Source organism: Passer domesticus, chromosome 18 (assembly GCF_036417665.1).
Source record: "Passer domesticus isolate bPasDom1 chromosome 18, bPasDom1.hap1, whole genome shotgun sequence".
NCBI lineage: Eukaryota > Metazoa > Chordata > Aves > Passeriformes > Passeridae > Passer > Passer domesticus.
Window position 1 is genome coordinate 7,139,598 of NC_087491.1, and position 22,720 is coordinate 7,162,317.

At 48.9% G+C, this 22,720-nt stretch overlaps 1 protein-coding gene across 4 annotated transcripts in view; it reads left to right on the plus strand.

Moving 5' to 3' along the window:
- COL27A1 (collagen type XXVII alpha 1 chain) overlaps positions 1-22,720 on the plus strand; it is a 142,737-nt gene that overhangs the window by 97,383 nt on the left and 22,634 nt on the right. For all 4 annotated transcript variants that reach the window (XR_010349156.1, XM_064394051.1, XM_064394050.1 and 1 more), the window contains 10 exons: positions 1,642-1,695; positions 2,060-2,104; positions 2,222-2,266; positions 2,480-2,533; positions 3,244-3,297; positions 5,539-5,592; positions 7,119-7,172; positions 7,867-7,920; positions 9,784-9,891; positions 22,598-22,651. Coding sequence is in view for 3 of the 4 variants with exons in the window: in XM_064394051.1 (XP_064250121.1) it covers positions 1,642-1,695; positions 2,060-2,104; positions 2,222-2,266; positions 2,480-2,533; positions 3,244-3,297; positions 5,539-5,592; positions 7,119-7,172; positions 7,867-7,920; positions 9,784-9,891; positions 22,598-22,651 (576 nt within the window). In the remaining variant the exon portion in view is untranslated. The remainder of the gene's footprint in view (positions 1-1,641; positions 1,696-2,059; positions 2,105-2,221; positions 2,267-2,479; positions 2,534-3,243; positions 3,298-5,538; positions 5,593-7,118; positions 7,173-7,866; positions 7,921-9,783; positions 9,892-22,597; positions 22,652-22,720) is intronic.

Consider the following 22,720-nt stretch of genomic DNA (forward strand, 5'->3'; position numbering starts at 1 on the left):
CTGGTGAGAGGTGCTGTGACATTTGTGCAGCACAGCCCCAGCTGTGAAACACCCCTTTGGTTGTGGGGATCCCATCTGGGGCACAGCCCTCTGTCTGTCTGTCTGTCTGTCCTGGAGGCCAGGCTGAGCATTCTTCAGAGCTGTGCCATACTGGCAGTGCAATACAGGCTCTTGGTTATTCAGTCTCTGCTCCTCTGAGCAGCACAGGGCTTTGCCAAGCTCAGTAGGAGTTTTTGCATTATTTTATATTGACAATGTTTGTCTGCTGTAATAATTTGGCTGGGGTTCCTATACATTTCTGCTGTACACTGCTTTTCTTTGTGAGTCTCTCCCTTTGCCTGTCATCCTGGAGTTGCTTTTCTAACACACTGGCTCCCTAGCCCTGTTATTACTTTTGGCACTGGGTTTGCATCCCGATTAAGCACATTGGCTCCTGTTTTCCCTTTCTGCATTGGCCAGCTCTCAGAATTCCTCTTACCACTACGTTCTCGCACCGCTCTGTGCTTTTATTTGTTATTTATACTGCAGTAGTGCCTAAGAGTCCTAACTGAGCTCATGAACTGATTATGAACATGATGTCTGTTAATAGAGTCTCTTCATATGCCCTTTTTTAACTCTTTTCCTTCACTGTGGCTCTTTATTCTCTGTGTGACACACTGGTCTCTGGAGGGGTCAAATGGTGTAGAGGGTTGTGTGTTCAGCTTCCCTTGAAAGACAGATGGTCTTTAAAGTCCCTTTCAACACAAACCATTTTTTCTGTGATTCCTTGATCATATCCTTACCTTCTTCCCAGGGCTCTCCTCACTTGGAACCCTTTAAAAGAACAAGGATGCCCCTTCCTCAGTGATGCCAAAGCTGTACCATGAACTGTTTGTTTAATCTCAGCTGCTCACACCTGCTCATTTGCAGCAGGGTGTGTGTCCCACACACCTCCCGAGGCCCCTGTGCCCACCTCACACTCACACACCCAGGAGCAGACGCCAGGCATGGCACCAGACCCTCCCCACCTCCATATGCACCAGCACCTGCCTGGTCCTTAACAGCAGCCAGATCTTTAAACATCACTCACCTGCAGCTGAGGGCTTGGAGTTCAGCTGCCAGCAAATACACCTTTCTCTCTGGGAGGAATTTGGGGCCCAGTGTGAAGGTACTGCACAGGGGGGGTTGTGCACCTCTATACCACCACTGTGACCATGTGACAGTGTGGTGTGGCAAGGGTTAAGGGCAAAGGTGTGGGAAACAAAAAGTTTCTAGGAAGGAGAAGTTTGCTGTCAATAAGGCTGGAACTGCAAGTTTGTCTGTGCATTGCAAAAGTGTTGTCATGTAACCATTGTCTGAAAATGAGGCTGTTCCTGGCCTGCTTTTCTCCTCTGGCTTGGGTTAGTGGTTGGTAGTTGGTTTAACAGGAATAAAAAGTGCTGTGTGCTGGTAACAGTGAGAAATGAGGCAACAAAACACAGAAGGAATCTTTTTAGTCCTGGGCTCTGAGCTGCTGTGCTCAACCCAAGCAGGTATAAGTTGGCTAAGCCAGGATTGATCTCATGGACTGTCCTGGTAGCCAAGGCTAAAGTGACAGCTGGATTTTCCAGTGAGCCATATCCTCTATGTTCTTATTTTTGCCTCTCTTTTGCCTTCTTCTAGGGTGCCAGAGGGCCTGATGGACCCGTGGGCGAGCCAGGGGCGCGAGGTGTCAAGGTGAGTGCCAAGGCTGCTCTCAGCTCTGCTCTGAAATGCTCTGGGCAGGATCAAAGTCACATCCTCCTGCAGGAGCAGGGATGTTCAATTGCTCCATGAGGATCAACCAGCAGGGATGAGTCTGTCTTTCACCCAGAGTAAAATCTATCCACCATTGGTATCAGGACCCTTGCCCACACTCCCAGCTGGTTGGGGTGTTCCTTGGGGCATGACCCCAGGTATTTGGCATCTCAAAAGCTACAGGGAAAGGAAGGGAAAGGGAAATTTGATGCATAAAAATGCAAGAGCAGATGGGCTGGGGCAGAAGAGCATCACCAACAGCTTGTGCTCCTGCTGGATGTGTCTTTGTCTCTTTGTTTCACAGGGCCGACCAGGGGAGCCAGGCAGGGTGGGCCCAGATGGGCTGCAGGTATGTCCTCTGTGAGAGCCAGAGCTGCCAGCCCTGGGGACACCCACGTGTCCTCAGAGCACCACGGGTGAGTCAGCACATCCCCAGGTGATAATTGCTGTAACTGTGTGTCCACAGGGCAAGATGGGGGAGACTGGGGAGACGGGAGCACGCGGCTTCCCGGTAAGTGTCCATGCCTTCTTCTTCCTTTCATAGCCTCAAGCCCTTAAGTTTTGAGTCCTGGTCCAGGTGGAAGAATCTGGACCCCATCTCACACTTGCAGGGCCACCTCTCCCCTCCTGTCACTGGAGCACTTTGGAGGTGCACATTTCTGCTGATAAATGTGAAGGATTGCTGCTGGGTTGGAGCTGACCCTGGTGTTTTTCATTTTTCTAGGGTATCCAGGGACCTTCTGGACCTCCGGGAGCAAAAGGGGCTCCAGGCGACCCGGCAAGTGCCTTATCACTCTCTCTCCATCTGTCCTTCCTTGCACACAGACACTGCATTTCTTACTCTGTCTGTCTCTTCCCCACCACTTATCCCATTCCCAGCTTCTCTGTCCTTGCCAGCTCCAGTGTGGTCAGAGATGTGAAAGACTTGGCTCGAGTCCTAGGAGCCATAGGGAAAGACAAGGTCAGACCCCTGGAAAGCCAGAGGGAGCCATGGATCTACCAGGGAGAGTGTAGGATACAGCCTGGGGTGGGTTTTGGAAGGGAAGGTAGGAAAGAAGGGCGAGGTTGGGTCTGGGACAGGTTCAGATGTAACAGGAGGAGTTGGAGTGTAGGTGGAGTGGAAGCAGGAGCAGGAGGGAGGCTGATGGTGTCAGAACTGAGCCCACAGCTGTGGGGGAGTCACTGGGGACAGACAGACCTCAAGGAGGGCCAGCAGTACTGGACTATGAAGGGAGAGAGTATATCAAATACTTTCAGATGTTTCAGAAGGGAGCCAGGAAGAGGAAGGTCTTCTGAGCTCTTTGCCTGGTAAGGTGCCTGAGCACACCCACTGCTGGCCTCTCCATCCCACTAGCCAAATCTTGCACAGTGAGAACTCCTCTGAGATGTGGGAGGGAACTGGAGTTTTATCTTAGAGACCATGGAAGCGATGGCCCTTCAGAAATGAAAGCAGTTGTATGAAAAGAGCCTTGTGTGTCTATTTTGCAGGGTCCCCAAGGACCACAGGGGCCACCCGGGCCTTTGGGAGAAATGGGACACAAGGTAGGTCTGACCTTTGTTGCTGTTTGCTTTTCCCTTCCATCAGGAGTGCAGGACTGAGGGAGGAGTGAATGTGCAGGGGAACTTCCCTCCACACCTTGCAGTGTGCAACAAGCAGGAAGGATTTCCCTGAAGTCTGACAGTCAGCTTCCAAAACAAACAGTGAAAATCAGAAATCTGAGCACCCCTTCCATCACAGGCCACAGACACCCAGCTGCTGGAAGTGCAGGCCCATCTTCTCAACAGGAGATACATTTAAAAGGTGACCACGGCAGGGACCAGCTTTTTGCACCAATGTGCAGAGTCAGGGAGCCAATACAAGCACAATTCAGACTGAGTACCAGTCTTTCTCTCTCTCTGTGACACACACAGGTCTGCCAGCCCGCCCAGATGGCCAAGGCAACCCCAGCAGAGGCCAAGGCAGCCAGTGCAGGAAGCTCAGAGACGCCTTTGCTGCTGACGGTGCTGCTGGGCTGTGGTTGCCATGAGGCAGTGATACAAACACACCAAAACCCACCAGCAGCTGCCAAACACTGCCCCAATGTAGTGCAGGGGATGCCTCCGTGGTTTCCCCCAACTCCTCTGCACTTCTGGCTTTATTTAATTCCTCTTAAAATAATACAGTCTTGGCTCTTTCTATCACATGTGCCAGTGCCCCTTGCACAGCTCCTTTCTGTAGGTCCTGAGCTGTAACACAGACGTGAAGGTGGCTTTGAATGCAGTCTATGCAAAGTGTGTGAGTCATGAAAGTTTCCATTCTCATGGCTGCTGGACTGGATGGAGCAAGCTCTCAGCATGGTAAACCACACTGGGGAGCTGGAAAGCTCTACTGAGCCACTCTGGATGCTGCCAACCAAGAAAGTACAGACCTTCATTCAAATCTGTAACTCTTCCAGGAGCCTTTCTCTGCACTGGCACCTCTGGAGAAACCAAAGCAGGATTTTTGCTTTCATTGGAGCTTGAATTTTCTCATTGCGTGACATGAGCGTTTGTTCACAAACCCAACACACACCCTGCTCCCTCCTCTGCTTGAATCCATTTCAGCAAGCCAGGAACTGGCTTTATTCCCTGGGTAGCTCCTTTGACTATGTGCTCTTTTTTCCTTTATTCCCAACTGTAAAGAGAAGGGAGATTGTTGTCTGGAATGCAAATATCATAAGTAAATAAACCACTCAAATCCTTTAAAGAGAAGCTTTACTGTCCCATCTTTGGGCTTGTTTTACAGACTCATTCCCCACGCTTCTCAGAGGTAGCAGCAAATGTACAGAGATGAAAGCTCCCAATAGGTCTTGGTACTAAAGATAGTGAATGGCTGTGACCCCACTCTCAGGGGCTGCACATGGAGCTGGATTGAGTGGGAACAGTTTGCAAGGTCATTCTCACATCTTCCATCTTTCTATCTTAATTCCCATCTTTTTCCAGGTCATGCACTCATTTTTGGCTCTCTGAGGGATGCCAAACCCCTCTACCAGACTCTGTGTTCACATGAGAGCAAGGAGCTTTCTCTCAGGCAGTCCAGCCTGGGCTGTGGGTTTCTGGTCTGAGCCTTGGCCTTTGGATATTTGCTGGCCCTGTACAGCCAGAGACAGCTGGCTGATGGATGTCAAGGCTAATCTGGCCAAAATTTGTGCTGGAGGGCTCAGTGTCACCTTGTTGCCCTCAGCTCCCTTTAGCTGCCCCTGCCTCTCTGGGAATGGGGGGCAAAGGCTCAGCTGGAAGATGTGGGGCAGCTTCCCCTCATCAGAAGGAGCCTCTTGGTGCAGAGGATTTGCTCACACAGGTGGAAATGGACAGGTGAGGCTGCAGGGAGCAAGACCAAGGGCACAGCCAAACATTTCTGTCACCCACTGCACCAGCCCAGCCTGCTGGACCCTTGCAAAGATCTTCCAAGTCTAATTCTGGACTTTTCCCTTCCATCCCAGCTGCTCCCAGTGCTGCTCCCTGGTGGGGTTACTAACCTTAGAAGGCAGAGGGATTGGAAGGATCAGAGAAAGGTGCTTGGCAGAGGAGGCTGGGGAGAGGGGAGGTGTGAGAGCTGATCAGAGCCCTCCCAGAGCCCAGGCACTCAGGAGGGGCCTCTTTGATGCTGTGGACCCCGAGCCAGCTCCAGGGAGGTAATTGCATTGCAACCAGGGCTTGGCTGTCCCAGGAGAGCTCTGCTAAAGGAGTTATGTCTTTGATCTTGCTTTCTGCTTTGTTACAATGGGTTTTTTCATTATCTTGTTGGGGTTTTTTTTCTCCCAGGGACCGCCAGGCTCAATGGGACAACCTGGTCTTGCAGGTGAACCTGGCATGAAGGTAAGAAAAACCCTGAGTGCAGTTTCTCTGTCAGACTGGGGAGATAAATGGCAACTTGTGTTCCTGAAGGACTGAGTGACATTGCAGGTTTACCCTCCAACAGCCAAAGAAGATACTGCATTGAATAAAAGACAAAGTTTAAAAAAACTAAAACTGGGTTAATTTTAGCCCTTTTTACAAATTTCAGTCCCATCCTGAGGGAGAGGCTGGGGAGAAGTCCCATTCCGGGGATCTTGTGCCTCAAGAGCTGTGAAGGGCCTTGGAAACGAAGCTCAACTCTTTGCAGATCCAAAATCTCAATGGAGAGAGGAGACCTGGAGAGTCACAGATCCAGGCAGCTTCTAATTCAAAACCAGAAGAGTGTTAGGAAGGTCTCAGATTTAAAAATACTCTCAGACAAGGTCCTGCCACAGTTTCCAAGGCTCAGCTCTCTGGGGACTGAACTCCTCTGATGGTTAAGGGGGAAGGGTGCCCTGCTGCAGACCATGAATGCACCTTCTTGTCCACATAAAAGCCATCTCTTTGTTTGAGTAAAATCCCAGTGCTGGGCAGCTCAGAGGGGGTTTTATTTAATCCTAACCCACTTGGTCTCAACATTTGCTCTTGTGAGCAGAGCTTTTGAACAAACTCTATGTGTGGATTTAATGCAATTTCCTCTGTGCTGCTCTTCACTCCACCCCCCACTCCATCCTTTGCCATGTTTTCCTTGGCAAATCTTCTGACACTTCACTGGAGCTACCGTGTCTTGATCCTGATACTGCAGGAGTGTTTCAGCTCCAGTGCTCCTGGCTGGCCCTTCTTGGAGCAGGACATGATGATTTGCACAGACACCCCCTGACCTGCTGGCCTTGCTGGGAAGCTGTGGAGTGAGAGTCCAGTCCTGCTCCTTCTCCAAGCTGGAAGGAGCTGGACCAAGACTGGTCTGTGCAGAGCAGTTTGCTGTGGGATGAGGTTTACGGATATCTCAAATATTTTTCCCTTCAATGCTCTGCATTTCCTGAGCTCTCTTCATGCAGAGCAGGTTGCTTGGATGGACACACCTGGGAGGGAGTTGCCCTATGGTCATCCTACCCACAGTGCCACGTTGGCAAGATGCATTTGTTTGCCAGCTCCTTCTGTTCACTCATTTAACTGCTATCAAAGATTCAGGTTCTTCTGGAACTGGGCTGAAAAGAGCTGTTGGGTTGTTTTCTCCCTCACTCTGGTCATGTCTGCCATTACACCACATTGCACCCACCCTGCTGCTTGTCTGTGAAGGACCATGCCAGAGAATTCCTTCTGGATCTGCAGCCTTTGTGACCCTGTCCTGTCCATCTTTGCATCATTGCAACAGAGCCTGTGAGATGTGTCCTTCTTTGATGCTTCTGTGCTGGGCCTTTGGAACAGCCTTTGGAAACTCAGCTGAAGGTGTTTGTGTGGGAGGAGGAAAGAAATAGACAAAATGAGGAGTGCAATGGGAATACTTCCCTCTCTCTCAGTGTCAGTAACCAGCTTGTCTCCCTGTCTGTGCTTCCTTCCTTTTTTAGGGTGATCCTGGCCAGCTAGGAATCCCTGGAGAGCAAGGTCTCATTGGCCAAAGGGTGAGTATGGCCACGTTCTGTACCTCATCAGTTCCCAGAGGTTCTGTCCTTGCTGTCCCACAGCCTGGACAGGCTGACCCTGTTCTCTGCATCCCGTAACCCTCCCAGCCCTGCTCCTTCTGCAGGTGGGGAAAGCACCTTGCCCACAGAGCCCATCAGCCCGAGCTCAGCAGGGTCTGGGAGCCTCTGGGATGCCCCAGGGACAGCGAGTGTGAAAGGGGCAGTGTGGGGGCAGAGGTGGAACAGAGCCCTCCTGTTTGCCAGGGCTGTGTCTGTGCACGCTGCAGCAGCAGCAGCTTTAGCAGGGAAACACTGGACACACTGTGTGGGCATGGCAGGGGGCTGAATGCATGGATTGAGGCTGCCAGGGGCTGTGTCCCCTCCCAGGACTGAGGTCAGCTGTTGGAGCAGGATGAGGAAGGCCCAGGTTAAGGGAATCCAGACTGAGCTCCTTTTCCCACAGGGAAGGAGGGCTTCCCACAGTGGGTCTGTGGAGGAGAAACTGTGGCTCAGAATAGAGCAGGAGGCTGAATTCCTGCCCTTGCTCCAGGAAGGGCTTGTTCAGCATTAGGGTATGAGATAGGACATGTTAGTGTGCAGGGCTGGGCTTCCATCACTGCAGGCTGGCTGCTGCAGGAAGCTCAGGGAAAAGCACATTTAGGCACAGCCTTATGGTGTTTGCTTCTGTCCACAGGGAGAACCCGGGCTGGAAGGGGACAGCGGGCAGCTTGGGCCAGATGGGATCAAGGTAATACTCACTCCATGGAGTTCCAGCTCCCACACACATCCCTGTGCACTCAGGTCCCTGTGATTCCCAGAGCCAGCATGAGGCCGAGGGGATTATTGGGTCCTCTGTGGAATAAACCTTTGCCCTGCAATCTCTAAGGACTTTTTTCTGCAGCACACATAACAAACCCCTCCTGTTTCACTCCTCTACCCACGTTTTTTGGCATCTGATCAGATCTCCAAAAGGTCAAGTTCTTCAAAATCTGGTTTCCAACAATTTGTCTGTTTTATTTGAGTCTTTACAGATCAAATTTCCAACTAATCAGGAATTCCTGGGCCTGGCAAGGGAAATCAAGGATTGTCCATCACTCTCCCCTGCACCACTGACCAGAGCAATGTTAGAGAGTAAAGAAACCAGATCCCCTTCCCTTGGCAGAGCCCCAGGATCTCACTCAGGGTTTGCTCTGTCTCTCCCTGCTGGGAGTTTGCTACCTTGCCCTTGGAACAGGGCTCTGATTCCTGTCCCTGCACAGCCGGCCTTTCCAAACAGGCCAACAATTCTGTTCCATGGAAAAAAAGAGCAGCCCATCCCACAACAATGCAGTTTATTGCTTCTTTCTAGTTAAACTGTTTGCCATGTGTCTCTACTTCTGCTTATCTCTGAATGCTGGACCAAAAATCTCTTCCTTAAGGACAATCAAGGCTTCTGTATTTTCTTGCACTGCTGGCTGTGCCCAGGAGCTCTTGAACCAAACCAGCTCTTTCCACCCCAAATGTGTCTCTGGACACTTAACCAGATGTGTTTGTGCTCTTTAACCAGATGGGATCTTGTTGAGCTCTCCCAACACAGGTGCAAGAGGAAAATGATTCTGTTCAAGGCTGCTTGGCTGCACATGTTGCTCTCAGTATAAAACTGGCCTTTATCATTGTCTCCATATAATTTTGAGTGGTAGTACTGAATAATACAAAATATTTACAATATTGTATTTATTTTTATAAAAGAAAAGCAGATATAAATTTACTTCTTACACTTCTATGATTTTATTTCTGGTCTGTGTTCCAGTTGGTTGATCTTGCCAAATACTGAAATTTTATGATCTGCCAGATTTTTTCATAAATTTCAATGACAGGTTTCACCAGGGGGGCTTTAAGTGGGTATTGGGAAAATTTCTTCGCTGAAAAGGTGGCCTGAAAAGCATTATAACAGGAAGTGGTGGAGTCACTATCCCTGCAAGTGACACCTAGGGACATGGTTCAGTGGTGGGCTTGTCAATGCTGGGTTGAGGTTTGGATTAATTCATCTTAAACAACTTTTCCAACCCAAATGATTCTTTGATTCTGTGATTCTGTAATTGTCAGAGCAGTGATTTGACAGCATACCCACTGCTCAGGCCATGGATCCTTTACAGGGCACAGTGACACAGTTCACAGAGTGTTTATTGGAGCCCTGGGCTGATTTCAGTTTGGCAGCAGGAGCTGAGCAGCTGCTCCAAACAAACCCATTCTATTAAAAGTCTTTCAGCATCCCAAGCTCAGGGCTTCTGGATGAGGCAAGAGAGACTCAAATCTTGTCTGCCTGCCTCATTCACGTGGGAGGTTCAGGCCTTATTGCAGGAGAAGCAAAGGAGTTCAGGTTACTCTGTGTAATGGGAGAGTTCCTTCTTCAGCCAAGAGATTTTAAAGAAAAGAAACCTGGGTTTGCTCCTTTTTTTAAATGTCAAGTGTATTATGACTCATCCTCATTCATCCCTTTTCTTGCAGGCTCTTTTCCTCTCAGACTCCTGAAATATTAATTATGTGGTGGGGTTTTCCCTCACAAGAGCTTTGTACAGTGACCCACATGTTGTGTGGGTATAAAAACCTCCCACCCTCCTCTCTTCCACAGGGAGACAAAGGAGAGCAAGGCCCAGAAGGAGAGAAAGGAGAAAAAGGCAGTGAAGGGCTGAAGGGAAAGGAAGGACCTCCAGGATATCCCGGCATCCCAGGTGTCCGAGTGAGTCTGTGAAACCAGCCCTTGCTGACCCCTGGCTTCCTGCTGGCATCAGTTTGTGACCCAGGCCACTGCTCAGAGCTCACCTGGGCTGTAGCTTGTCCTAAACATTATGGTAAAGTGTGCTGTTTTCATGACAAACCATGTCCAGGAGATGGTTTGGTCTTTCAGCTAGGACTCACACTTGAGAATGGGAATCTGATCTGCCGCAGGCTTTGAGAAATGGTGCCTCCCTCCCACACCTCTGTAGGCTGGATCCCCCACAGTGTTAGAGGGGGAGGTCCAGAGGACTGAGAGGGGCTGATTTTTCCCTGGTTGCCACAGCTGGCCTGGGCCTGGAATTTGGAATTGGCCACCTTGTGCCTTCTCTAATGGTTACTTGCTTGCTTCTGGTCTTCCCTTCTAGGATTTCCCCATTAAATATAGAAAACAACTAGAAGAAATCAGCAGGGTATGACTCCTGAATCCTCAATTAATATCCTGGGCATGTCTGGTTCACTTGGAGGTCTGATCTTGGTGCTGTAGAAAGAAAATGTTTGATTCTGGCTCTGAGATGAGAGGAAGCAGGGCAGTGTCAGGTGGAAGAAGGCTCTGCCCAGTGCCCCAGTGGGCTGCTCTGCAAGTCAGGCCTTTCTGCTTGAAATGTGGAGCTTACCAGGTTGCTGACATGGTGTATTCATTGTGGTTGCTGTCTTGGATCAGAGTTATCAGCAGCAAGGCTCATTCAGCAGAGGGGCAGCCCAGCTCAGAGGGATGCACTGCTCCCCTGTGGCACGTGTCTTACCCCTCATGCAGCAGGGGAACACACCAGCTCCAGCCCCACACATCTGTGGAAAAGGAACAAGAAGCCCAAGTTTAAAAGCAGCTCTGAAATCCCAGCCTGGGCTGGGTGTGAAGCAGCAGGGCCAGCAGGTACTGCCGAGCCCTGGGTGGATGCTCCATGGTGAAACGTTGATTTTCCTTTTGGTGCTGTTGTGGCTGGCTGAAAGGAGGGCAGGGAGAAGGGTGTGAGGGGATGGAAGCAGCAAAAGAGATGGATTTATGTTATTTTTGGGCTGAGGTTGGGGTTTGAGCACTGACTCAACTAGAAAGTGGAAACATTGGCTTAATACTGTAGTGCAGCACCATAAATGTGCAGAATAAGCCTGTAGTCCTGCCCCAAATAGGGGCACCCTTGGCCACAGGCCCCTGTACCCAACAGGGAGTCCTTTCAGGGAGCCCTTTCAGGATTGGGATCATACCACAGGCAAGGGTGGTCCCCAACACCCCAGCTCCTTCCCAGCTGCAGGCTGGCACGGCTGGGCAGTCACCCTCCATATGCTGTAATTCTGGCTGGTTCACGTGTTTATCTTGTGTATGTTTTAGGAACCAATAAAAATACTAAAATCATGCAAAAGCCATATTAAGTTATAAAGTATAAAATGCAGATTCTCTCAGACTCTGTCCCTGCTGTTTGCCAGCATGTCCCTGGGAACATGATGGTGTTTTCTGTTTCATTTTTAAAAAAAAAGCAGCCAATAGAGCCAAGATTCCTGCTCGTAATCACTCCCTTTCGGTTTGTTGGGTTTTTTTACTGCAAAGTGCTATATTTCCATCTACTATTTTAATATACTTCTTTGTATTTCCTTATGCCTAAACTCAGGCAGACTTTCAGACCTGCACAGTCTCCAGATAGGGCTGCCTGCCCTGCCAGACACTGTTACCTAATACACAGGCTGGTGTTCCTGTGCTCACTGAGGTCATTTAAATATGGAAGTCCTCTGACAGAAGCACAGATTATTCTCCTCTTCCCATTACTGAGAATTTCATTCTACATTCCCATGGAGAGTAGAAATATCAGTGGGATTTCCCTTAGATTTCTGTCAAGATAAGGTTTACAGCTCAGATGGAGATAACTGCAAGCCCCTCCTTTCCAGCTGAGGGTTAGAAGCTGGAACATCCAGCCAAACTATCCCCTGGAGGACATGCTGCAAAAGCCACCACAAACTGCACGGTACACAGAAGTCTTTAAGGCTACTGGACCAAGATAACAAAAAATCTTGTCATGGGGAAGTTGTGAAGGCTGCCCACCCAAGGGCTGATACCAAGGTGACAAACTCTTGTCCAGGATTTGTGTGGTGGCACAGAAATTGGTTGGGGAAGGTGTTGGAGGTGCTTGGATTGCAGGGAGAGGGAGCATGCTGGGTTTGGGTGTGCAGATACTGAGTGATTCCACACCACCCTGTTGTGAATGGTTCTAACACTTCTGACGTGACAGTGTTGTGCTGTCCAATAATCAGTTTAGATGGTGTTAAGAACTTCATCTTTAGCCATTGAATCTCCATTTGGCCTCTCCTGGCATGACACCCCCAAGTCCTTACATCTGTGCTTCACCACATTCCTGCCTGGATCCACTGATGCTTTCCTGGGCTTTTCCTCAGCTCCAGTATTTGTTGGGATATCCTGCTCAGCTCCAAAGGGGACAGGGAAGGTCTTGATGCTTCTGTGCCCTTAGGAGGAGAGATGCACACACAAGGATCTGTGCAGTTACCTGTGCCAACAAACTCTAGCTCCATTGGGGGTGTGAGCTCATCTTCTGCTTCTGGAAGAGGTTGGTGTTAGTTTGAGGAAGCTGATGCCCATCTGGAATTGTGGGCACATAAAAGGTTCTCCTAAACCTTGGCTTGTCCCTGTGTTACTCCAGAGGGAGCACCCACAGGGACATGCCCAGCAGGGACAGCAACAACCTCTGGAAAAACGCTTTTCATCACAGGGTTCTGCAGCCACACCATCTCCTGAAGATTTGTCCTCAATGCCAAGGAAATGTTTAGTCTTAATCTTTATTTTGCTTATGTCTACAGGAATGTGACACTTCACTATCAAGTGTCCTTGTGACAGATGTAGGAAATGAGGTGCCAGATTGCTCTGAAAGGATCTGACTTCACTGCTGGTACATTTTCAGCCTGTTTTGTGTTTCCTGGCTGGAGCAGAGGCTGGTGCTGGGAATTTGGCACCACCAGCTCACACCTAACGTGGCCATAGGCCAGCATGGAGGATGGTAGGAGATTAGAGGCTGTGCAGTCCTGGAGCTCCCTGGAAATGGCAGATGAAGGGATGGACCCAAAGCAACTTTGAAAGCTGGAGGAAGCACAGAGGGTCTGTGCTGCCCTTCTGGGTCCTGCAGAAGAGAGACCCTCACCTGGTGATCCATGGGGTCAGCACAGGCACATCTGCCTTTCCTGAGCAAGGCTTCCTTTTCCACAGGGTCATCCTGATGCTGACAGCACATGACTGCCTGAGCACAACCCAACTTCCCTCTGTGCTCAGGAAACGTTTTTCAGAGATCTTTAGCTTTCACTTGGCTCAGCCATTTCCAGCATTAACATATCTGAAAACCGGTTTCCACTGTGGTTTTGAATCTCAAACAAAAAGCAGCAGGGAGGCCCCAGTCGAGTCTCCAGGGGTAGTTTGTACGTGTTTCAACGCCAGTGGATTTTAGCAAACAAACCTGGCAGCTGAGATGGTCCATGAGCTTCACAGCTGTGGCTGGCAGGGCTCGAGGCAGCTGGAGCTGAGATAAATGAGTATCCTCTATCTTTTGGTCACTTTGTCCAAGTTCACACTGCTCCTTTCAGCCCCAGTTCCTGCTCAGTGGAGGAATGGGCCAGTTGTCCCCCTGGCCATAAGAGAGAAATCAGAGCACCAGTGCAAGATGCAGTTGGAATTTCCAGAGATGTGCACCTTTCCTGAGCTGCTTGCCCACAGATTATCCCTCCCAGTGGTTTCTGTCTTCTAACACAAACTCATTGCCTTCACTTGAGCTTGACTCTCTTCTGAACGTGGCCATTTGCCCTCTGGTTTGAACAACAAAAGGCTGAAAATCCCTTCCCCTTGCAGAGCACCAGGGACTGTTTGGGCACCTGCATTCAGAGAGACTGGCTGGAAATTCAGACTTTTTGTTTGGGCAAGGCAGAACAAGGATATTCTTCTCACTGCGTGGGGACACTGGAAAGTACAAGAGCCTGGTGAACTCTGGCAAGGCATCCATCAGCAGTGCAAGTGTCATGGTGTGGATTGCCAAAATAAAAAGATAATTTATCTGCTCATCTGTAAGGCTGTGAGGGAATAGTGCCACAGAGCCTGAAACACCCAGAGAACATCCCTGGAGAGTAACCTGCACTCACAAAGGATCTGACTGCCCATCAGAGCTGCTCATTGCACCAGAGCATGGTAAAAGGCAGAGGCTGAAGTCACCGGTGTGCCACCAACAGCCTGGTCACAGATGAGTGGGCCCTGAGAACAACCTCTTCTCCCAAAAATTGCTTCCTTCTGCTGCTTCTCCTCTGCAGTGATAGCAAATGTGGCACTTCATCCCTTCCCTGGGAGGATGAGAGATGCAGCAGCGGCTGAGGAAGGCCCAGGCCAGTTGGAGGAGGGAGGTGAGGGGTTTCCAGCTGTGCTCTGTGGCTCTGCACTGTGGTTTGTGTAATGTGCTGCTTGCCATACACGGCAGACATCTGATAGCAAGGGGTTTACAGTTCCAGGAAAGCAATTGGAGAGCCTGGAAGTACTGAAATACAACATGCTCTGAAACAAGAAAATCCCTCATTGTTCAGCAAAACTGGGAGTCGAGTTCTTTCCACTTCAATTTTAACCTGAAATCCTATCTGCAGTGTCATTCGAGCCATGTCAGGACTCAGAAAGCTTTGAGCCAGACACTCCAATGGTCTGAATTGCCATAAACAATTACATCAGAGAAGATCTTGCTGCATTTGCCGGCCCTGTTGTGGCATGCAGATGTGCACCATCAGCCCAGAAGAGCTCGAAGGGCTGTAAATCCTTTTGCTCTGGTGCAACAAGATCCAAAGTCCTTTCATTTGCTCTTCAGGAGGGTAGACTGACAGAGCTGGGCTGGGCTGGAGAGCTGAGAAGGTTTTCTGAGGGAATTCACAAGATCAAGCCACTCTCCAGCCCAGGACAGAGCGTGGAGTGAACTCGTGGCTCTTGGCTCCCGTGCTGTGGTCGCTCCCCAGAGCAGCAGCAACCCCACACACAGCTCTGGATGGTGTCCTGAGGATCCTTCCCACCACATTTTTGTCCCTCTCTCATCTACAAGCTACAATCCTGAAGTGGAAGGATGACTTGCTGGCCAGGATGGACCTTCTGGCAAGGCTGCTCGTGCAATGCCAGGCTGCTCTCTGGGCTCTGCAGTGCCAGGGCAGAGCAGGAGCATCTTCTCATCCGACACATTGCTCTTGCAGAATGTTGTCCAAACATCACTTACAGCAGAATTTGTCCCAGAGTGGTTTTTGCTCTTTGTTCTTTTCTGTTTCCTGCCACTGAAAACATGATTCAAAGGTTTTCTGCAACAAAGCGCCTCGCTCTGCTGCTGCTGCTGAATCCAGCCATTCTCTGCACACACATGAGCTCAGCCACAGCTGGCAGCACCACATCCATGGCATTCAGCTCCCTGAAAACTCTGAGGTTGCCGAAGGACAATCCTGGAGTCACCCCTGGTTTTAATCTCTGCTCTCCATGCAGAAATTTTATGGGTTTTTTTGATAATGTACTGAGCTGTTGTTTCCTGGAAAATCTGGTTTTTGTGCCTTGGACCATGAGCTGTGGAGCAATTACTTGAATGAAATTTCTTAAATTCCCCCAGCTGGAGAGTGTGGGGTCACCCTCTGGCTGAGCAGAGGAAGGAATGGAGAACACCAGGCTCGGTGTGCAGGGGAGGGCAGTGTGTCTGTGGTACCAGTGAGGTCCTCACACCCTTAATCTTAGGAAATGGGTGGTGTTTATCCAAATTCTGCCCTTGAATAATGTGTTAGGAGCAGATGCACAGGACAGTAAAGTGGCTTGCCCAGGGTCATGCAGGAGGTCAGTTGGTGGCACAGGGGGCCCAGGAGGTCACAGCAGGCCATCCCCCTGCCCTACAGCCTGTCCTTTCCTGTAGCTGCTACAGCAGGGAGCCAGTTCCTCTACAGGAGCCCAGTTTGCAGGGCTGAAGGTGTTTGCACTTGGCATGGTGTGTCCTTGAGTTACAGCCCTGGAGTATCATTGCTCGTGCAGGCCAACACCCAGGAAAGCCATAAGCAGGTATTTGTCCTGCATCAAAAACTAAAGGTGAATGAAGTCACTGAGAACTGATGTCAAATATGCTGAAAATCTCTGCTATGAAGAGTTTGAGAGCAAGAGTCAGGGTGATGCCTCTCTGGGGAGCTGCAGGCATGGGTGTCTCTGCTTGCCCTCCCAGACCCAGCATGAGCATCCCTGAGCACCCCTGCCCATAGCTGCAATCAGCTTCTCCTCCTGCTTTGATAATCAAATGGTGGCCCCAGGGCCAGCCTTTCCTGAATCCCACTTAATGCAGAGGTACATGCTGGATTTTGTTGTTTGGGTGATATTATTGCGTGGAGCTTTTCCCCCTTTTTTGCTATTCTGCTCCCTGTGACTCAGCCCACCCAATCCACTGACACCTTTGGAGCAGAACAGGGCTGCCTGTGAGCCCTGTGCACCCTACAGGGAATCACAGAGCTTTCCCAATCCCAAGGGAACTGCTGCTTGCAGCAATGAGGCTGCTCTCCAGCAGCTGAGGGGCTCTGCTGCTGGGGAAGGCAGGCTGATCCCAGCTGGTCTTCGTTTAGAGTTAATAGGAGTCAAAATGAGCCAGAATTTGAAATAAATCCCATTGACTTGGCACGGTTTCTTTCCTGACTCAGACGAAGGAGACACACTTTTTGGGCAGTTGATCCAAGATTCCCCTCCTTATTGCAAGAGAGGATTTCATTCCCCTCCTCTTCCACAACCCCAGGGCATCTGTGTCCTTCAAAAGGAAGATATTAACCCTTAGTGTTTGGGGGAGTGTCAGTCAGAGTTGTGCTGCCCAGGTGCTCTCTCTGTTCTTTTCTTTCCCGTTGTCAGATTCCAACATTAATTTTTTTGGAGCATTTTGGTTTCATTGTGTATGAAAGCTTCACAGCTCAGTGGGGATGAGGCCTTGCACTTTTCCTACACTTCCCACTCATCCATCAAGCATTTTAGTGGCACCTCTGTCTCCTGTGCTTTCTTAGAGATGAGGAAGTAGAGGCAAAGAGAGTGAAGGAAAAAAATAATGTGCCAGAAACAACAAATTAGTGGCAGTTCAGGGCTATCAGATTAAACCAGAGCAGCTCAGAGCACACAGCACTGCTCTTTGCTGCCTTACACTGTGGCTGCTTAGAAAAATCAAGTTAAAGTGTCCTCCTCCACAAAACCAAAAGCAGCAAGTTTCAGAGCAGCAGCTGCATGCAGATAAGAGTTTGTTCTTAAGCAGAGAGTTCAGGATACACAATTTTGGACTGGATTCCCACTTTAAGCTGAGGAGCTCAGCTGAAAGGAAAGTCGAAGCGGCTCTGGCTGTAGCCTTGCCATCCAAGACCTTTTTATAGGATTTCCCCAGTTTGCTGTTTCTTTGAGCACAGCCAGCCAGCTCTACCTGCACTCGGGTTTCCACAGGCAGGCCAAGAGCCCATTACTTCCCAGTGCTCCCAGTGAAACCCTCTGAACCTCACAGCACAATCAGGTCTTTCTTCTCGAGAACAGTTGAGTCTTTCTTCTTTCCCCATACTCATTCAGGAGCTGCTGCCCTGTCTCCTCCCCTTCCAGACTACTGCTAGGCAGAGTGATTATGAAATGTGTTTCTTATAAATCCAAAACATTTATGTCTTCAAATGCCCGGCCTAAATAATCCCACTAATTTCCTGAGTGCTTGTGAACTGTCCTGCATGGGGGGAGGCTTCTCTCAATCAAAGTTTATTAAGTAGAGGTTCTCATATGGAGACATTGCTGAGCAGTAGGAAATTATATGGGGCTTTTTCATTTCCCTTTAAATGAGCTCACTGGCTGGGCCTGGATAATATGGGCATGGTCATCCTATGGATCATGCTTCCTACCTTTATTGCTGCTTTTCATTTTCCTGCCCTTTTTATATCCAGAGCCTCAAACTATCTTTTCTTTTTTTCCCTGTCACCATGTCACTTTTTTCCTTTGCTCAGTAGCTGTATTCTGGTGGTTTTGTTTCTTCCTGCCTTATTTTTGGGAGGGAGGAGTGACCACAGACCTTCACTCAATGACACACAAAAAAAAAAAAAGTTTGAAAACATGCTCCTGCTCCACAGCAGTCCTGAGCAATCCTGAAGCAACCTGAGGCAGGCTTTGGGAAGCTCTCCCAGCAGTTCTGTGCCCTGAGAGCTTCCTTCCTGTGCTGTGCTGTGCTGTGCTGTGCTGCAAGGGAGGCAGGAACATATTTGCCCTCTGGAATGCCATGAGCCACAGCAGGATGGTGAGTCACACCTCTGTTACCACTTCCCGACCCACTGCCTGCAGCAAGAGCATCACTGGCTGTGGGGAAGTTTGGGTCAGGATTTTAGCCCTGTTTGTTGTTTGGCTCTGTTCAGGCCATATCTCTCTGCAGTTCATTCAACTTCCTTGTTTTGTTTTTCTGGATGCTGTTGTCGGAACATAGATTTCAACTGTTGATGTCTGGAGAATTTAAAGCTGAGCTGCTCATCTATTTGCTCCCACTAAACATTGCTGTTGTGCTGGGCAATAGATCTGACTTTTCTGTCAAGGCCATCAGCAGCTGGAAGTCTCTTTTTCTTTTTCTTTAAAAATTAACCAATTTGCATTGGAAAATAAACCATTCCTCTTTCCCTTAGGGGAATATCTAAGGCTATACTAAAAAAATCCTTGTAAATCTGTATCCTTACTGAAGATGACAACGAAATTTTAAACATACTAGACCTAAGACTATAATTTTTTTTGCTTTCCTTGGATATTTTGGCATAGCTGAAGGCATGTGACTTAGTAAAACTGCTGTTTTCCACTGTCCCTGGTCACAAATACCATCATCATCTGGAGGTACTGATATGCTTCCCTAGTGAAGACTGCAGCACATAAAGAGAAATCACCATTTAAAAATAGTCCCACTGATGGAAGAAGCTTGGAAAGAAGACAGATTTTCTCAGCAAACCAGTAACCCAAGGCATACAACAAAATGTGTACAAACCCTGGGAACAAAAGCACCGAGTGTTCAATGCCTTGGCACAGTGACCCAACTGATGTGAGTCCAGCAAAGGGAACTTGGATTTAATTATTGTGATAGGCAGGCTTTTGTACATCTTCTGCCCTCACTCCTATCTCTGCAAAAGAGAGAAGAAATCTTAGGAACCTGAGGAACTTCACACTGCAGTAAAAGAGGTACCAAAAGGTGCTACATTCCCAGTGTACTTTGGGGAGAGCCTGGATGAAGATACCATCTCATTGAATTTTATTTCTATCCTTTCTTTTTTTCTTCCTGTTCTGGCCCTGATTTTTTTCATCCCTGGACAGATGAGTCAGAATAATGGAGAGAAAAAGGATGGGACTATTTTTGAAGGCTACCAAAATTGTTGCTGGGGTTTTCCTTCCCTGCAAATGTGTGGAGTGGGGCAGTGCAGTGATTTCTGGGAACTGTGGAAACCCCTTCGAATGTGCCCTGGGAACATCTGGGATTGCAACAGCAGCCACATCTGGATCATCACAAGTAGAGATATCACATATCTGGGAACCCCAGACAAGTGCTGAACTGCCTCTAAATTCATCTGGGCAGAATTCCTGCGCAGTTGGAGAAAGCATATCCAGGAAAATCAGACACATGGTAGGCTTCCCACTCACCAGCACAGCTTGCTGGCCAAAGTCCTAGAAAGCGTGCTGGGAGAGCACGGAAATATCCCTGCCTGATAGAGCTTATTCCTCTCGAGGAGGTGACTCAGTGAGTCAAAATCTGAGCCACGTCTCTGCCCGTGGCGTCGCCAGCATGGTTTGACCCATTTTTTTGTACCAGCCAAGCTTTTAACCAGTGGATGAGAGTCAAGAACAGCAAGGGAGGCTTGGAACAAGATCTCCATGGCTTCCTGTGAGTGACAGCTCATCTCCCTGTCACTGACAGGAGCTGGTGATGCTGCCAATGGTTTTTTTTATTCAGCAATGGAGAGAGAGCTGCACCCCAGCTGGAGGACCCAGGAGAACGTTCTGGAGCAGATGAACATCCCTGCTCCCTGAGGCTGATGTGTCATAAGGGGAAGATGGTTCAAGGAGTTTACTGGAGCTCATATCTCTGTTCACACCCACCACCAAGGGAAAAAACAAGCTGAAGGAACCCTGAGAAAGTCTGAGAAGCTGTTTGTCCATGGAACAGTCTCACTGTGGATTGAGCTCAATTTTGTGAGCAGGACTTGGACTGTCAAAGTTTGGTTTGGTTTTTGTTGTTTACCCTCTTCCAGATGACTCTATTTGTACTCCATGATGGCGAGTGCAAGCAGGAACTTGAATGCTGGCAGATTTTAGGAGCAGTGTGGAAATTTTGTTTCTCAGATGGGAAAATTTAAAGCCTAAACTTGTCTTCTCAAAAAACAAAGACATTTTCCAATGAAGAGTAGAAGTTTCACTCATGAAACTTCCATGGGAGATGTATCCTGGTGGAGGGAGCCAGGCTGTACTTCAGATTCTTCTGAAGTAGCTGTGAGATCCTTGTGACCTCCCCATGAACAGGGTCCACCTGCTCTGCCCAAGGATAAAGAGTGTGTCTCACCAGTGTACTGGTATCTGCATTTTTTACAGACAATATAACACTTTCTCAGCCTGGGGATGGAACCTTTGCATGGAAATCTTTGTTTCATGAGCTGCCACAGCACTGCAGTTGCAGGAGCACATCTGAGTGTGCAAAACTACTCTGCTGGACAAGACCAAGGCCTTGGCCATCACTGGGTTAGAAAGAGATCTAGCTTAAAATGGGCTTTCTCCCATCTGCAGGAAGCATCTACTGCTTGTGCTTCCACAAGCTCTTAAAGCACAGTCCAGGGAGACTGATGGAAAAACACTATGCAACTGATTAAAAGCCCCAGTTGTCTCGTTATTCAGTCACATCTTGTTTTGACAGTAAAGCTTTATGGCTGGTTCCACTATTCCCTCTCCAAATTTTTAAGCCATAATGTGCCAGGGCACTGCTGCAGAGCAGGGGCTGTGGATTTACTGTGCTTCAGGTGCTGAGTACCAGGTCCCACAGTGAGCTGCCCTGGAACTGGAAGGGTCTGGCCATTTCTGATGCTTTCATTAGTGAAGACTTCTCTGTGCTCCTGTCAAAAGTGTAAATCATGTGGGTGATGCTGGAGCCTTGGCACCCATCATCTGCTGCGGCTGCTCGGCATCTGTGGGAAAGCAGCTCCAAAAGTGATCTCTTGGAAAGTGGCAGCAAAAAATAGCACATACAAAAAAAACCCTGAGCAGTATGGAAGAGACACAGAGCAAGGCTTATGTGCTCCTCTGCAGGGACCTGTGCTTTGTGAAGCCTAATGGTGTTGGCAAGGTGGACTCCTGAAATGTTTGACTTAGGTAAAATAGAGCTATTCCCTCTGGGGAAGTGAACTGGCACAATCCTTTAGGGTTGGAATGAGTCTGAATTGCTCCTTTGTGTTCAGAGCAGGCACTTCTGAGGCCCATGTTTCAGATCAGAGTGAAAACCCCCTGATATGTCTCACTTTATAAGTTTCTTTTATTCAGCTGGGACTACAACACCAACCATGATGAAAATTATACCTTCTTAGCTGGGAGGAGGGGGAGCAGAGGGAGAGATGTGGTGCTGGTGCAGAGATGCTGTTGAAAAGTTTGTCACAATTGCCAAAAAGCAGGAGTTGCTTTCTTCAGTTATACTTTTTCCTTCTTTCTGTCAAATTCAAAATATTCTGTCTCCCTTGCAGCCAACAGGGTCAAACACTGGAAAAAATGAGCTCCCTGAGGTCCCTAAGGAGAGGCTGCTCATCATAGCACATGTCTTTGGTGTGGGTGCAAGGAGGGGCAGCAGGTTCTGCACCCACACTGGGCTCTGAAAGCAGTTCAGCATTCCTGTCCCTGCTTGCCATGTTTTGCTTCCCCCTGCATTTCTAGAAGCCTGATCAGTAGATTGTGGTTTCCGTGTGTGGCAGTAATAATACCAATAGAGGGAGGGGGTTTGCACTGTGAGCAGGGAGTTTTGTGTGGTAGGTGCATAGAGAATGAAACCATTGCCTTTTTTCACAAGGAAAAAAACAAGGAGAAGTGCTGTGGAATCAATGGTTCTATTGGTAGGGTTCTGCAACTGTATAAAAATATTGATACCTAATTTAGTGCCTATCAGAAGTATTGATACCTACTGGTTCACTACTGGTTCAGGGGCAAACCAGAGGAAACCTTTTGTGGGAACCAAGGTAAATGTGTTTTCCACATTTCACCCCATTCTGTAGCAAAGGCTGGGTAAGTGCACTTCTGGAGATCCTTCTTTTGCACCCTTGGAGACAGATGGACACAGTTTTCCGTGACCCACCTATCTTCAAGATGTAATTTCAAAGTCATCATCATCAAAATTATCACAGTATCACCTTTCAGCTGTGTTGCCCAATAGCCACCTCAGCACCAAGATCTTTCCACCTTTAAGCAATGAGTTTTCCTCCATGTGCTGGAGAAGCTAAAGACCAAACTGAGCCATAGCCCAGCTGTAGCACCTGTGGATTGTGACCTGACCTGCACAACTTGCTGGCCTCCTTGTTGGCCCCCATGTGTGGGTGAGGTTGCTCTCAGGTTTGTGTGTGCTAGGGAAATGGCCTGGGAGTGTCAGGTTGGGGTGTGACTCCTTTACTATCCCATTCCAACAGCCTTTTTTTTTTTCCCCTTCCAGGGCCCAGAAGGGAAACCAGGAAAACAGGGGGAAAAGGGCAAGCCTGGCCAGAAGGTAGGAACAGCTCTCTTTGATAACACCACAGCCTGTGGTTCTCCCTTCCGTCTCCGATGTTTTCCTGCA